Genomic DNA, 13,485 nt, shown 5'->3' with positions numbered 1-13,485 from the left:
ATCTCATAAGATTGACTCATTCATTCAACAAATATGGATTGAACACCACTATAGGGCACGCACTGCTCCAGCTATTGAGCATACAAGAGAATGAACAATAAACAAATAAATATAGGCTAGGTGTATAATGGAGAAACATGAAGGAGGGCTAGCACAATAGGCTGTTTTGTTTTGTATAGTGTAGGCAAGATATAATCTTCACAACAACACTGTAGAGTAGGTGGGATATTAGCTATTAGCATAATCTTAATTTTCTATATGAGGGAGACTGAGATGCTGAATGGTTAAGTGACATGACCAAGATCATCTAGAATTAGGTGGAAATGGGATCAGAAATAAGGTTTCTCAGCTCCTGGTCTATTGCTAAGGCTATAAAAGAGGAATCTGATTTAAGATTGTTTAATTAAATTCCTTTTCCCCTAGATAATGATACTTGGAGAATGCAAAAGAAGCCCATACCACGCACTTCCTTAACCCACCACCCTGAGAATGGCCTTCCTCCCATTTGCTCACAAGCATTTGCCTCAATTTGATTTGGTGACTAAAACAATGGAAACATTTTGTTTTTTTATATTGTTGCAAAACAGTTTTTTTAAACAAAATAAAACGTCTAGCTTTAAAACATCTAGTTTTCACTCAAAACAGAAAGCAGCATCTAGGCCTACTGTGCAACAACAGGCAATTCAACACTTCATTGGCAATACTTCAAATCACACCTAATGAACATAAACTCTCCTTTAACAGCCTGTCTCCACTCTGCACACCTGCTGAAAGTGTGTGAAACCAGATTCAGCAAGGATTTTCTGCCAGGAGCTCATGGGCATGCATGCATGTGGCGCCTGTGTGTGCGTGTGCGTGTGTGTGTGTGTGTGTGTGTGTGTGTGATTTAAGAGTTCTTCATTTGAGGAAGCTGGTGGCATTAATATTAGGGAGGTAAGGAAAAAACTGTAAACATCGCTGGGAACAGGGTGCCCTGCCATACCTAACCTGAGTTACAACTGAAACCCACTTCTCAGGGCTGGGATCTTAATGTATTATAGAAATTCAGGAGGAGGAATCCGTTCCAATGTAAACAATCAAGTTAGGCTACAAGGAAGAAGAGGCTTCAGGGCTAGGCCTAGACAAATGGGTAAAGTGTCGAAAGGTGAAGTTAAAGGATAGAGTACATTCCAGAAGAAGGGGATGGAGACCAGAAGGCAGGCGACACCAGGGAAAGAGAATAGTTTGCAACAGCTAAAACATAATATGCGATAGGCATAATATGTGAAATACAATTAGAAAGATATAGACATAAGCACAACTCTTACCTTGCATATACTGTAGATAAGGAAATTTGAAGCCCAGAGAATTTAAGTGATTTGGCCAAGGGCAGACAAGAGGCAATGGTAGAACTAAAATGAGGTTTTTCTATTCCCACTTAGGTGCTCTTTTCACTATATCATTCTGCTGGTAGGCTGGGGGGTTGGCGGGGGCTAAGAAATAATCTTCCTTTAAAAAGCAAAAATAGAGCTTCCCTGGTGGCGCAGTGGTTGAGAGTCCGCCTGCCGATGCAGGGGATGCGGGTTCGTGCCCCGGTCCAGGAAGATCCCACGTGCCGCGGAGCGGCTGGGCCCGTGAGCCATGGCCGCTGAGCCTGCGCGTCCGGAGCCTGTGCTCCGCAACGGGAGAGACCACAACAGTGAGAGGCCCGCGTACCGCAAAAATAAATAAATAAATAAATAAAAAGCAAAAACATGTGAAGAGGTTAAGTAAATTCCCTCCAAATGACATGTCCAGCTGAACAGTGGCAGCAGTGTTGACACTGAGCCCCTGTCTCTGGAACAAGCTGTCTAGGCTGCTAGACTACTCAGAGTGCCTTCACTTGAGAAGGTAAAATACTGGAGCTAACACAAATGCCATCCTTTCCCCCAGAAGCACTGCATTTCTTAGGACCCAACCTAAGAAGGGTTATTAAACCACAGGGATTATCAGGGATGTGAATGAAAAAGCAGGGCTTTTTCTCTCTCTGTATCTGCATGCCTCACTTCAGAAGAACTGAGCCAACCAAGGCTGAGGATCAATCAATGAAAAATTAGAAAAGTGGAAAACTAGAAATACATTGTAACAAACTGAGAGTTAGGAGGTGTTCGCAAATACTTTTGACAAAGCATTTCACCTTATTAAATTTATAAAATGAGGAGGCTGAACTAGATGATGTCTAAGGCTACCATATTCTAATTTTCTTTGATTCTAGGTTGACTCCAATTTGCAGGAAAAGACAGACATGAAAACTTGAAGGTAAAATGAACTTTCGGAAATCATATGTAATTTTTTAATGCAATAGGTATGTGCCCAATTTAAAGGAACATAATCAATCCTGTAATTTGGATTTTTGTTTATAGGGCTTTCTTATGAGAGGGCATACCCACAGAACAAAAAGGATACCAATAACAATTATTGGTTTTAAGAAACAGGAAAAAGGGTAGGAGCCAACTCTGAAGGCCTTCTTTCAACTTAATCCACTGACTTTCTGGCTGCCCCACTTAAGACAGTTCTTAGGACTAAACACGGCCATTTAAAATTCAACAAGTTATTATTAAGCATTGGAGAGTATATTCTGTAGTAAAGATAGAAAGACACTTTGAGCAATAGAGAAAAAGTCCTTGATTTGATTTACCAAAAAGCATGTGGAAGGGGAGAAATGAACCGAGAATTTACCCTGATAAAACTTAAGATTCCATAGTATGAAAGAAGAGAAAACAAATAACAAAATTAAGACTTCAATTGGTTTAAGAAAATAGTAGAAAGAAAACCAAGAGCAAAGGTATTCAGGACAGTTCAAGTTCCTAAAATACCTATTTGTTTTTGCTTGTACATATACAGTATAAAGAAACTCTGGAAGGTACTACTAACAACAGTTACCTGTGGCAGAGAGGCAGGAAGTGGGCTGATGAGAGAGAGGTGTAAAGGGGAGACTTTTTATTCAATATCTTTTTTACTGAATACCTTTTATTGAATTTTTAACCATGTAAATATATTACCTATTTTAAAAATTAAATAAATTAAGAAGTTTAAATGTCCTGTAAATTCAATTATTTTCAGGTGACATTCGAAAACAAGAAAGCCAAAGAATGCAGACATTCGAACAAAGTACCAAGAGGCAAGGAAAAAGTTGTAGCGCTGGGAGTTCTGAGACAATCCAAAGAGAGGATGATCTGGATTGTTCTGGGGACCATCTGGGAAAGTCAGGTGAAATGCAATATGGACACCACCAAGAAGCTTACGATAGCTCAAACCAGCACCAGCTGGTACAATGGTATCTTGAAAATGTGATACACATGTTTTATGACCCTGTGTCCCTGGACAGTGTGAAATCTGCAACGGGATGAAACCAGAACTTTACTAACAGAGAACTAGTTTTCTTTCACCCTCTAAAATAAAGAGAGAAGGAAATGAGAAACCAGTTTCTATGAGAGTCACAAAAATGATCAATCAGGTAGAAAATGAGACTTATGAGGAAAAAATAAAGAAACCCGCTTGTACCATTAAGCAAAGAAAAGAAATTCTACTTTGCAAGAATTATTTAAGGCAGCCCTTAAAAAACAAATGGAAGGGAATGTCCTCTTAAAGTCCTTTCTACTCTCAGGATATTTCAATATGTGGGTTGATTCCCAGCGTGCTTCCTTGTAGGGGAGACCTCGCTAATTTGGCCCAGTGGAAGGCCTAGTTAGTAAGACGTATTAGTAATGCCGGTGAAGATATGCAAGTGAACTTGAACAAGCACATTATTTTTAATCAATTGAAAAACCCTTTATTTAAAAATACAGGGCCTCCCTGGTGGCGCAGTGGTTGAGAGTCCGCCTGCCGATGCAGGGGATACGGGTTCGTGCCCCGGTCTGGGAGGATCCCATATGCCGCGGAGCGGCTGGGCCCGTGAGCCATGGCCGCTAAGCCTGCGCGTCCGGAGCCTGTGCTCCGCAACGGGAGAGGCCACAACAGTGAGAGGCCCGCGTACCGCAAAAAAAAAAAATAAAAATAAAAATAAAAATAAAAATAAAAATACAAATAATACCTTGAAGTGCTACTAATGTTCTTTCTTGTCATAGGTGTTCGTTTGCTTTTAATAATCATTAAGCTAAGCATTTATGTTTTATGAATTTTTCTGCATGGTGGTATATTTCAGTTTTTTTTTTAAAAAGAATTTAAAAAATACAATTAAAGTTATCCTTTCCACAAACTATTTACCCTTGTGGTGAGGCCAAAGGCTGAAGTCAGATTTTCTATCATGAAGAGCCATCAACATCTGGCCTACCCAAAAAAGAGTACCCATTAGGGCCAGAGACCACTCTCTTTGGGTCCTCACTCCCAAGCTAGGAGCACTGAAATCTAAGGCATTGGGAATGGAAAGAGGCTGTCTGTAAGGCAGGAACCAGGGAAAAAGGCAAGCAAAGGAAAACTAGGCTTTGACAATGAATAGCTCTCTACATTTTTCACATATTAGTCAGGTTTAAGAAAAGGAAGTTTAATTTGCATCTGAGTTAGAAAAACAAATAGTTCAAATAAAAGCAAAGAGGTTTCAGGCACCTGAAAGGCCAGAGTCCAAAGAGCTTTACCTATCTGCTTATTGCCATAAGAGTATTTTCTGAAAAAGTTATACCAATTGGCCAAACTTATCTAAGTAGGCACGACCTAAACTCTGTGTTTTGTTATTTCTTTTTACCTCTACTAAGGATGCAAGGGCGGGAAAGAGGAGGGAAATATATCTTAAAATATTTCAAAATTTTACAATCAATGAAATATTTTTTTAAAAACAGTGCAAGATTCCATGTTCCCTTATTTACTAACCCAGAAAGTTAAAACCTTGTCTCCTTCCTCACCCACCTACCCCCATTCAGCAAAGGCCCAGATTAAATAGTTAGATTTTAAAAAAAGGATAAGTAAGTAAGGAAATCAATGACAGTTTATGGAAACTTACTTAGCCCCAGAATTTGACATTTGAAAATGTCCTTAGAAGTCGTGTCCAACTTCTCAATTTCTACATGAGAAATTTAGGCCCAGAGAGGTGAAATCACTTGCTAAAGGACATGAACTAGTTTTGAGAAGATTTTTTTTCTTTATCTACTACTTTCTTTTCCCATGAACTATTTGTGGTAGCTTGAAAAATACACATACTAAGGAAGGAAACTATAAATAATAAACATGGTGAATTATGGTAAAGTGAAGATTTCTTACTTCTAGTCTACTTTTCTTTATATCATATCATGTTTTGTTCCTTAAACATTCTAAATTTCCCAGTGGAAGTTATAGGCTACTGATTCTACTTTTTCCTACTACATAGCTTTCTGAGCTGCAACAGAAGTACATGGGTGAAGGGCCATTTTATGTAGACAACGTCTTAACTAGTTTTGCCATTCAGAACTAAGATGCCTCCACAACTACAGCTAAATCAAGAGATCTATTCGCCTCAAGTCTTACTTCTGTGCCATTATTAAGACAAAGAAACAGAAATTTCTTCCATAACTGAAAGACTAAAAGGCAGTTTAGTTAATGGCAGTTTATAAGACAGTTTTGTTAATAAAGGCAGTTTAGTTAAGCTTTATATTTGTAAATATATAATTACACAAAGCCTTTTCACCCTTCATCTGGAAACACCTATGGATTTAATTCTTTAAATGACATCTGTCAAATGGGGGATCCCTAAAATGGTATCTGATGTCAGTCTTCAGTATTCAATGGCTAATTACTTCGTCACTGGATTAACTGGGGGCTCCGCTTCTTTACCTGTTGCCTAGTTTCAAAAGATAATCATGAGAAAGAAACCCAAGGTTTGGTCAAACATTTGTTAGGGAAATTTGAAACTCTTGGCGAAATGAAGATTGGTATTTCTTTCACTCACGCGCCTTACTAGCAGGAATAACAGAATTGACTCTATGTAAGAATCAGTGCTCGCTGAATCCAGACAACTGTGTAACAAGGCTACAGACCTGGTCTCCTCATTGGCCCAGTTTGGTTTACTCTATTCTATTCCTGTCCCCAAAGGCTATGATCTAATGTCACAAAGGGGGCTAGGTAAGTAGACAAAGCCATCATCTCCATTATATTAACAACAGGCTCTGTTGATGCTGCAATAATAACATCATCTTTATATTTAAAGATAGAATTCTGAATGTGTGAGCAAGATTCCACAGGGCTGTGCCACCTCTCACTATGCCATCTTTCTTGTACTCTACTAAACAGTCCCATTTCATTTATGTCCCCCCCCTTTTTTAATCAATCTTTTTCTACTGTCAAATTAGAAAAAGGAGCCAAAAACAGAAGTCTTATTAACAGACTGAAAAGTGCCAAGACCCACAAATGACCCTTAGCAGCAATTAAACCAAAAAAAAGAATCACCGTAAACTGGAACTGAAACAAAAGGCTAACTACTTATCCAAACTCTGGCAAAGACACAGCTCTTTCTCCCCATCTCCCCTGAGCCTGTTAGGAATGGGGTATCTGAAGCTGCTGCTCCGTCTCCTCCAACTCACTTTCTGCGTCAAATAGTATGGGTCAAAGTCCTCCAGGGGAACCGCAACCAGGCCTTGGGGGATGTCCCCATAGATGAAAGGCAAACTCTTCCCTGCTTCCAGGTCACTGTTTGGCTTGGGCTTGCTGTCCTCATCGTCTTCCCGATGACTGCCATCGGCCTTTGGCGGTTTCTTGAGCTTGCTCTCGGCAATGCGCCTCTCAATGTTTGCCAGTGACTCAGGGGTGAAAGGCTTGAAACTATCAGGGCCTGGTGGTGCAAGCAGCCGCGCTGCCATCTTCTCATCCTGCAGCAGCTTCGTTAGTTATGCTGCGTCCAGGACAGGTCAGCTCTGGAAGAAACAGCAACACAGACAGCATTAATCAATCGCTGCTCTAAAAAGAGGCCAGACCAAACCATCTCACTCTCAACCTTTAGTCACAACCTTCGCAACACATAGTTTCTTCCATGACATGGTTATTTTTCTCTTCAGAAAGTCTGTGTCATGAATGGACGAGGCAATGTCCATAACCACCCCTCAGGGGAATGGGCAGCCAAGGAGATCAAAACATGGGAGTCTCCTGAATTGCTAGTTCTTATTACTGACTTAGATGCAGCGCACAGTTAGTAACCACGTACAGCTACAAAGATATATTCCATACCCTCTATGCTTAGTGAAATAAGTCAGACAAAGACAAACACTGCATGATATCATTGATATGTGGAATCTAAAAAATACAGCAAAAACTAGTGAATATAACAAAAAAGAAGCAGACACAGATATAGCGAACAAACTAGTGGCTACCAATGGGGAAAGGGAAGGAGGAGAGGGGCAATAAAGGGATTAAGAGGTACAAACTATTAGGTATAAAATAGGCTACAAGGATATATTGAACACCATGGGGAATATAGCCAATATTTTATAATAACTATAAATGGAATATAACCTTTAAAAATTGTGAATCACTATATTGTACACCTGTAACTTATATAATATTGTATAGCAACTATACTTCAATAAAAAATAAAGTGATTTTCTTATAGACAACATTAAAAATATATATATTCCATACCCTCAAGTAATTTCTATTCTAAATGAATAAGGTATGTTTAACATGACTGAGAGGCACCTATTAGCTTGGGAATCCTTATATGCTCAAGTCATCTTCCTTTCCTAGAACTCTGCTCCCTAAAGAAACACTCTTTTTCCAAGGACAACACAAGGGTAAACTGTCACTCTTTTCAAATTTCAGTTTCTGAAAACACTAAACCCTTCAAAACTTTGGAGGCACAAAAACATAGATAGAAATGCTTCTATTTGCTTTGGCTCTTCCGTTTCAAGTTCTTTTTCCAATTCACCAAGGTTTGTAAAATCCATCCGGTATAAAAGTCCAGAAGTACCTGCTCTGATGACCAAGCTCGTGCCAGGGACAAACACAAAGCGCTTTTCTTCATGGAGAGGGCAGATATTGCTCTACGCACCTCCCACTCAGCAACAGGAAAAGCAAATGGGAAAGGAATCTTAGAGACCTTCCTCGGATGCAACAGCCCTGCAGCACTGCAGGGTGAACGACAGCAGAAAGGCCCCTGAGCGGGGCTCACGCCAGAAGGACAGGAAGTGAGAACTGAATCACAAACCAAATTCCTTTCTAAACAGAGAAACTGAAGGAGTGCCATACTAGAGCCAAAGGCTTCTAAGCATGGTATTTGAAAAGCCCGTTTTCATTTCGTTTATACAGAGTCCTAGGTTATTGAAATACACACCTTGGAACAGGGGGTTCCCTAATGTCAAAGCAATGTGAGTCTTCCCATGATAGCTTTGGGGCTTCACTGGCAGTTCATCTGGTGCTCTGTGGCGCTGCTTCTTCCTTTTGTTTTATGAGCTTCACAAAGACAATCTGGGAAATTTTTTTAAAGGCTAAAAACAGTTCTTTCCCTCCTACTTAGCCCTCAGGGTCCACTCCAAGGCAAACATCCATAAAACTTGAGGCTCCTTAAGAGAACAGTAGTAGAGTTGGCTCTAAATAATTTGGGAGTGAAATACCCAAGGGCTCTTTTCATAAATACACCCGCAGAGAGCCCAGATTTTTCCAGTGGTGGCGATGGCTGCGAAAGGCAGTGTGTGGTATCCACGTGGGCTGATCAGCTCACTCGGTTACAGCCTGGCACTGAAGAGGCCAGATCCACAAGTCAGCTCCATGCTGCACACACACAAAACACCATTCCTCAGACGATGGGGTCGAAGAAATCCTTTTCATGTATGAGGCGTGTGATTCTAGAGCCGCAAGGGATTTTATAGATCCAGTCCACTTCATTTTAAGAATTAGGAAACTTGGAGTCTGAAGAGAGGAGGTAACGTGCCCAAAGTCACAGGACCAGGAAAAAACACACAAGGAGCTCTGACTCCCCCAGCTCATACTTCTTTTATTCTGACAAATATCAGTTACCCCTCTGCCTGTCCCAGCCTGACTCCCACTACCCCCCAACGGGAACAGTCTGGTTCAAGTAAATCACACGCAAATGCCAATGGTTTTACTGATCTAAGACTTTGCTCCCATTGTGTCCCCCAAACCTAAAATTCCTTCCCTCTTATCAGTCCCTGAATTGCCCCCCATAAATCCCTACTCCTCCAAGAATCTTCCCATCAGTTCCAGCCCTTACTAATTATTTTCCCCTTGTGAACTCCTACAGCTTTATCGTGATCTCTTAGCTAGCATTTATCACATACTTGCTATGTTTCAGGTATTGTTCCAAGCACCTTGCTTGTATTAACTCATTTAATCTCCAGAACAACCTATGAGGTAGATATTATTATTATCCCCTTTTAACAGATGAGGAAAAAGAGGCACAGAGTCCTAACAGAGCTTGGCCAAAGTTACACAGCTAGAAAATGACAAAGTCAGGGTTCAAGATGTCTTATTCACACTTGCTTTGGCTCTCAGTCATTGTCCAGCTGCACCATATAAATCCCTAGGGGCAAGAGTGGTGTCTTAAACTTCTTTTGTATTCTTCTCAAAGGTAATACGATTATGCCTGGAACCCAAAATTGGTCCAAATACTTGGGACTCCTTGGTTCCCACAGCCACACTCATCCTCAACCCTGGGTCACCCTCTGGGTCACCCTACTTAGAGGACAGAGAACACTGCAAGAGGAAGTCACTGCAGATGCTGACAAATTCTTGTAACCTGACTGTACACACCTGGGTTCTTCATAGGTAAAGCCATCCTAGGCTAAGTCCTCTGCCTTTGCCTCTGCCTTTGTTTCCTCCTGCCTTCTCCAAGACCAGGTTCCCTCAATGATCATGGGTCTCCATCACATTCTCAATCTTTACTTTTCCTCTCCTACTTCTGTATTTTCTCCCTTTACATCTTCATCCACCCCCCCACCACGCTCTCTTCATTTGGCTTAAGCGATCCTGGTTCTCTTCTGATATCCTGGTTCTTCCCCTACCACCTTTCTCTTCTCTAAGGGCTGGTTTTCTGCAATCTCTCTGCATCACTCCTTCTTTTAGGGATCTCATCTACTCAAAATAATCTGTATGTGGGTGATTTTCAGATTTCTATCACCAGCCCTGATTGCTCTTCTGAGCCCCACAACTGCCTGTCACCACTTCACAATTGAAGCATTTAAAACCACTCATCTTTTTACTTCCAAGACGGAGTCCTCCACTTGGCTTTCTTAATTCTGTGATCGGGACCATCGTTTTTCCAGCCATCTAGCGTGGACCTGCAATCATCTTTGCCCCGTCATCCTTTGCTGTCCTTGCCCAACCAGTCACCAACCTCACTAATTCTTCTTCCTTCAGAGTTTCCATTTTCAACCTAATTCAGGTCCTTCTGCAATAGCCTCCCACCTGTGGACCAGTCCTCAGCCCACCAGGCACATCTCCAAAGATCCGTTTCCCTAAAAAATCTGCTTCCATTATGTCATTTTCCTCCCTCGAAGCTACTGGAGTTACAGAAAAGAATCCAAACTTCTGCCATTTCACTGCCATTCAAGGCTTTCTACAACCTTACACTTCTCAGATATTCATCTACAACCTTATACTTCACAAACATTCTTTTCTACTGCTTCCCTGCAAGAACATCTACTCTGCCGACTGGTTTTTGTTTTAATTTTCTAGTATTTTTTTAAAGGTAGAACAATAAAGTGTATATGAATCTTAAGTGCACAGATTAGTTTGTAATATGTATACACCTGTGTAACCATCACTTAGACCAAGATACAGAAGATATGTCTCCAGCACCCCAGATGGTTCTCTTGAGCTCCCCCATCAAAGACCACCACAACCATCCCTGCCCAGCAAAAGCTATTCTGACATCTATCACCATAGATTAGTTTGGCCTTAGCAGAAGATAAAATATACTCTTCAAAATCTGGCTTCTTTCATTCAACATTATTTCTGTGAAATTCATCTTTACTGCGTGTGTAGCAGTAGTTCATTCTTTTTATTGCTCTGTGGTATTCCATGTATGAACATACAATTTATTTACCCATTCTACTTTGCTGGACATTTAGGTTGTTTATAGTTTCAGGCTATTATGAATGAAAGCTGCTAAGTACCTTTTTGTGCATGCCTGTTGGTGGCCATATGTGCTCTTCTCTTTTCAGCATATAGGCAGGGGTGGAATGCTGGGCTCAGAAGAGAGCATACGTTTATTTAGCTTTAGTGATACTTCTACCAGCAAGATAAGAGGGTTCCAGTTGCTCCACATCCTCACCAACACTTGGAAATGACAGCCCTCTTAATGTTTACTCATTCTAGTGAGCATATATATAGTGATAGCTCATGGTTTTTACAAAATTTACTGAGGTGGAATTAACCATTTTAAAGTGAACAACTCAGCGGCAATTAGTACATTCACAACATACTGCAACTACCACCTCTATCTAGTTCCAAAACATTTCCATCACTCCAAAGTAAAACCCTTTACACATTAATCAGTTTCTCTCCATTCCTCTCCCCTGCACCCACCCGACCCCAACCCTCCCTACCCCCCAGCTCCTGGCACCCATCAGGCTGTGTTCTGTCTATTCCAGAAAATCATATAAATGGAATCATACAGTATGTAACCTTTCATGTTTGGCTTCTTTCATCCTGATTGTAGCATGTATCAGTTCTTCACTCCTTTCTATGGATGAATAACGTTTCAATATATGTCTGTATCATAATCTTGTTTATTCATCCATCCACTGAGGAACAACTGAGGGGGAAGGTCTTTCCACTTCTTGGCTATTGTCAACAGTGCATGCACATGTACTTATTTTAGTTTGTCCCTGGTATTTTTTTTTTTTTTTTTTTTTTTTTGCAGTACACGGGCCTCTCACTGTTGTGGCCTCTCCCATTGCAGAGCACAGGCTCCGGACACGCAGGCTCAGCGGCCATGGCTCACGGGCCCAGCCGCTCCGCGGCATGTGGGATCTTCCCGGACCGGGGCACGAACCCGTGTCCCCTGCATCAGCAGGCGGACTCTCAACCACTGCGCCACCAGGGAAGCCCTGTCCCTGGTATTTTTTTGATGTGAACCATTTCTTCTTTTTTTTAAAAATTTATTTATTTATTTATTTATTTTTGGCTGCAGTGGGTCTTCGTTGCTGCGCGCGGGCTTTCTCTAGTTGTGGTGCACGGGCTTCTCATTGCAGTGGCTTCTCTTGTTGCAGAGCACAGGCTCTAGGCACGCGGGCTTCAGTAGTTGTGGCTCGCGGGCTCTAGAGCGCAGGCTCAGTAGTTGTGGCGCACGGGCTGAGTTGCTCTGTGGCACGTGGGGTCTTCCCGGGCCAGGGCTCGAACCCGTGTACCCTGCATTGGCAGGTGGGTTCTCAACCACTGTGCCACCAGGGAGGCCCTGATGGGGACCATTTCTAAAGTCTTTATTGAACTTGCCACAACACTGCCTCTGTTCTATGTCTTGGTTCTTAGGCTGCGAGGCGTGTGGGACCCCAGCTCCCAGGTCCCCGAGCAGGTATCCAACCCTCACCCCCTGCATTGGAAGGCAAAGTCCCAACCACTAGACCGCAAGGGAAGTCCCTTAGTCCCTGTTTTTAATTCTTTTAAGTATAAACGTAGGAGTGGAACTGCAGGGTCACATGGTAACTCTAAGCTTTATTTTTTGAGGAAATGCCAAATTGTTCTTCCACAGAGGCTAAACCACTTTGCACTCTCACCAACAATATAAGCAAGGTTCCAATTTCTTTACATCTTAGCCAACACATATTTTCCTTTCATTATTATTTTTTTAACAGCCATCTTAGTGGGTGTGAAGTGGTATCTCACTGTGGTTTTGATTTGCATTTTTCTAATGACTAATTATGTTGAGCATTTTTCCATGTGTTTGTTAGCTCACTGGAGTTTTAATTTGCTTTTCTCTGAGGACACTGAGCACCTTTTCATATGTTTATTGCCCATTTAGAAATCCTCCTTTGTGGAATGCCAGTTTAAATCTGTGCCCACTTTTTTCTAGAGTCATCTGCATTATCTTATTGATTTGTGGGAGTTCTCTGCACATTCCCCATACACAAGTCTTTTGTCAGATATATTTCAAATATTTTTCTCCTTTTTACTTTCTTAATGGTGTCTTTTGATAAAAAAATAGTTCTTAATTTTACTGAAATCCAATCTATCAATCTTCCCTTTCATGTTTTTTGTTGTTGTTGTTATAAGAAATCTTTGTTTATCCCAAAGTCATGCAGCTATTAGCCTAAATTTTCTTCTAGAAGCTTTTTTGTTTTACCTTTCTTATTTAGACTTCGTATAATCTGGAACTGATTTTTGAATATTGTGCGAGATAGAGGTCGAGGTTCATTTTTTTTCCTACATGGGTCTCCAATTGACACAGCATCACTTAATAAATGGTCACCGTTGTTTTCGTTCACTCCTAAACACACTTTCATTTTCTTATTTTAAATCTCCTGAAGTCTTTCTCTCCTTCTCATCTAAATTCCATTCATCTCTAAAACCAGCTTAAATTCCTCCTCCTTCTGAAGACTAAAAATAAAAATA

At 41.1% G+C, this 13,485-nt stretch overlaps 1 protein-coding gene across 3 annotated transcripts in view; it reads right to left on the bottom strand.

Moving 5' to 3' along the window:
* The window catches only part of SCN8A (sodium voltage-gated channel alpha subunit 8), a gene marked incomplete at both ends in the record, with an annotated part of 114,847 nt that extends 108,065 nt beyond the window's left edge, over positions 1–6,782 (bottom strand). For all 3 annotated transcript variants that reach the window (XM_079715383.1, XM_079715384.1, XM_079715385.1), the window contains one exon: positions 6,507–6,782. In XM_079715383.1, the coding sequence (XP_079571509.1) occupies positions 6,507–6,782 (276 nt within the window). The remainder of the gene's footprint in view (positions 1–6,506) is intronic.
* Positions 6,783–13,485: the final 6,703 nt, after the last annotated feature.

The sequence above is a fragment of the Hyperoodon ampullatus genome, assembly GCF_949752795.1.
Source record: "Hyperoodon ampullatus genome assembly, chromosome: 11".
Classification (NCBI taxonomy): Eukaryota; Metazoa; Chordata; class Mammalia; order Artiodactyla; family Ziphiidae; genus Hyperoodon; species Hyperoodon ampullatus.
This window is presented reverse-complemented; position numbering and strand designations above follow the sequence as displayed.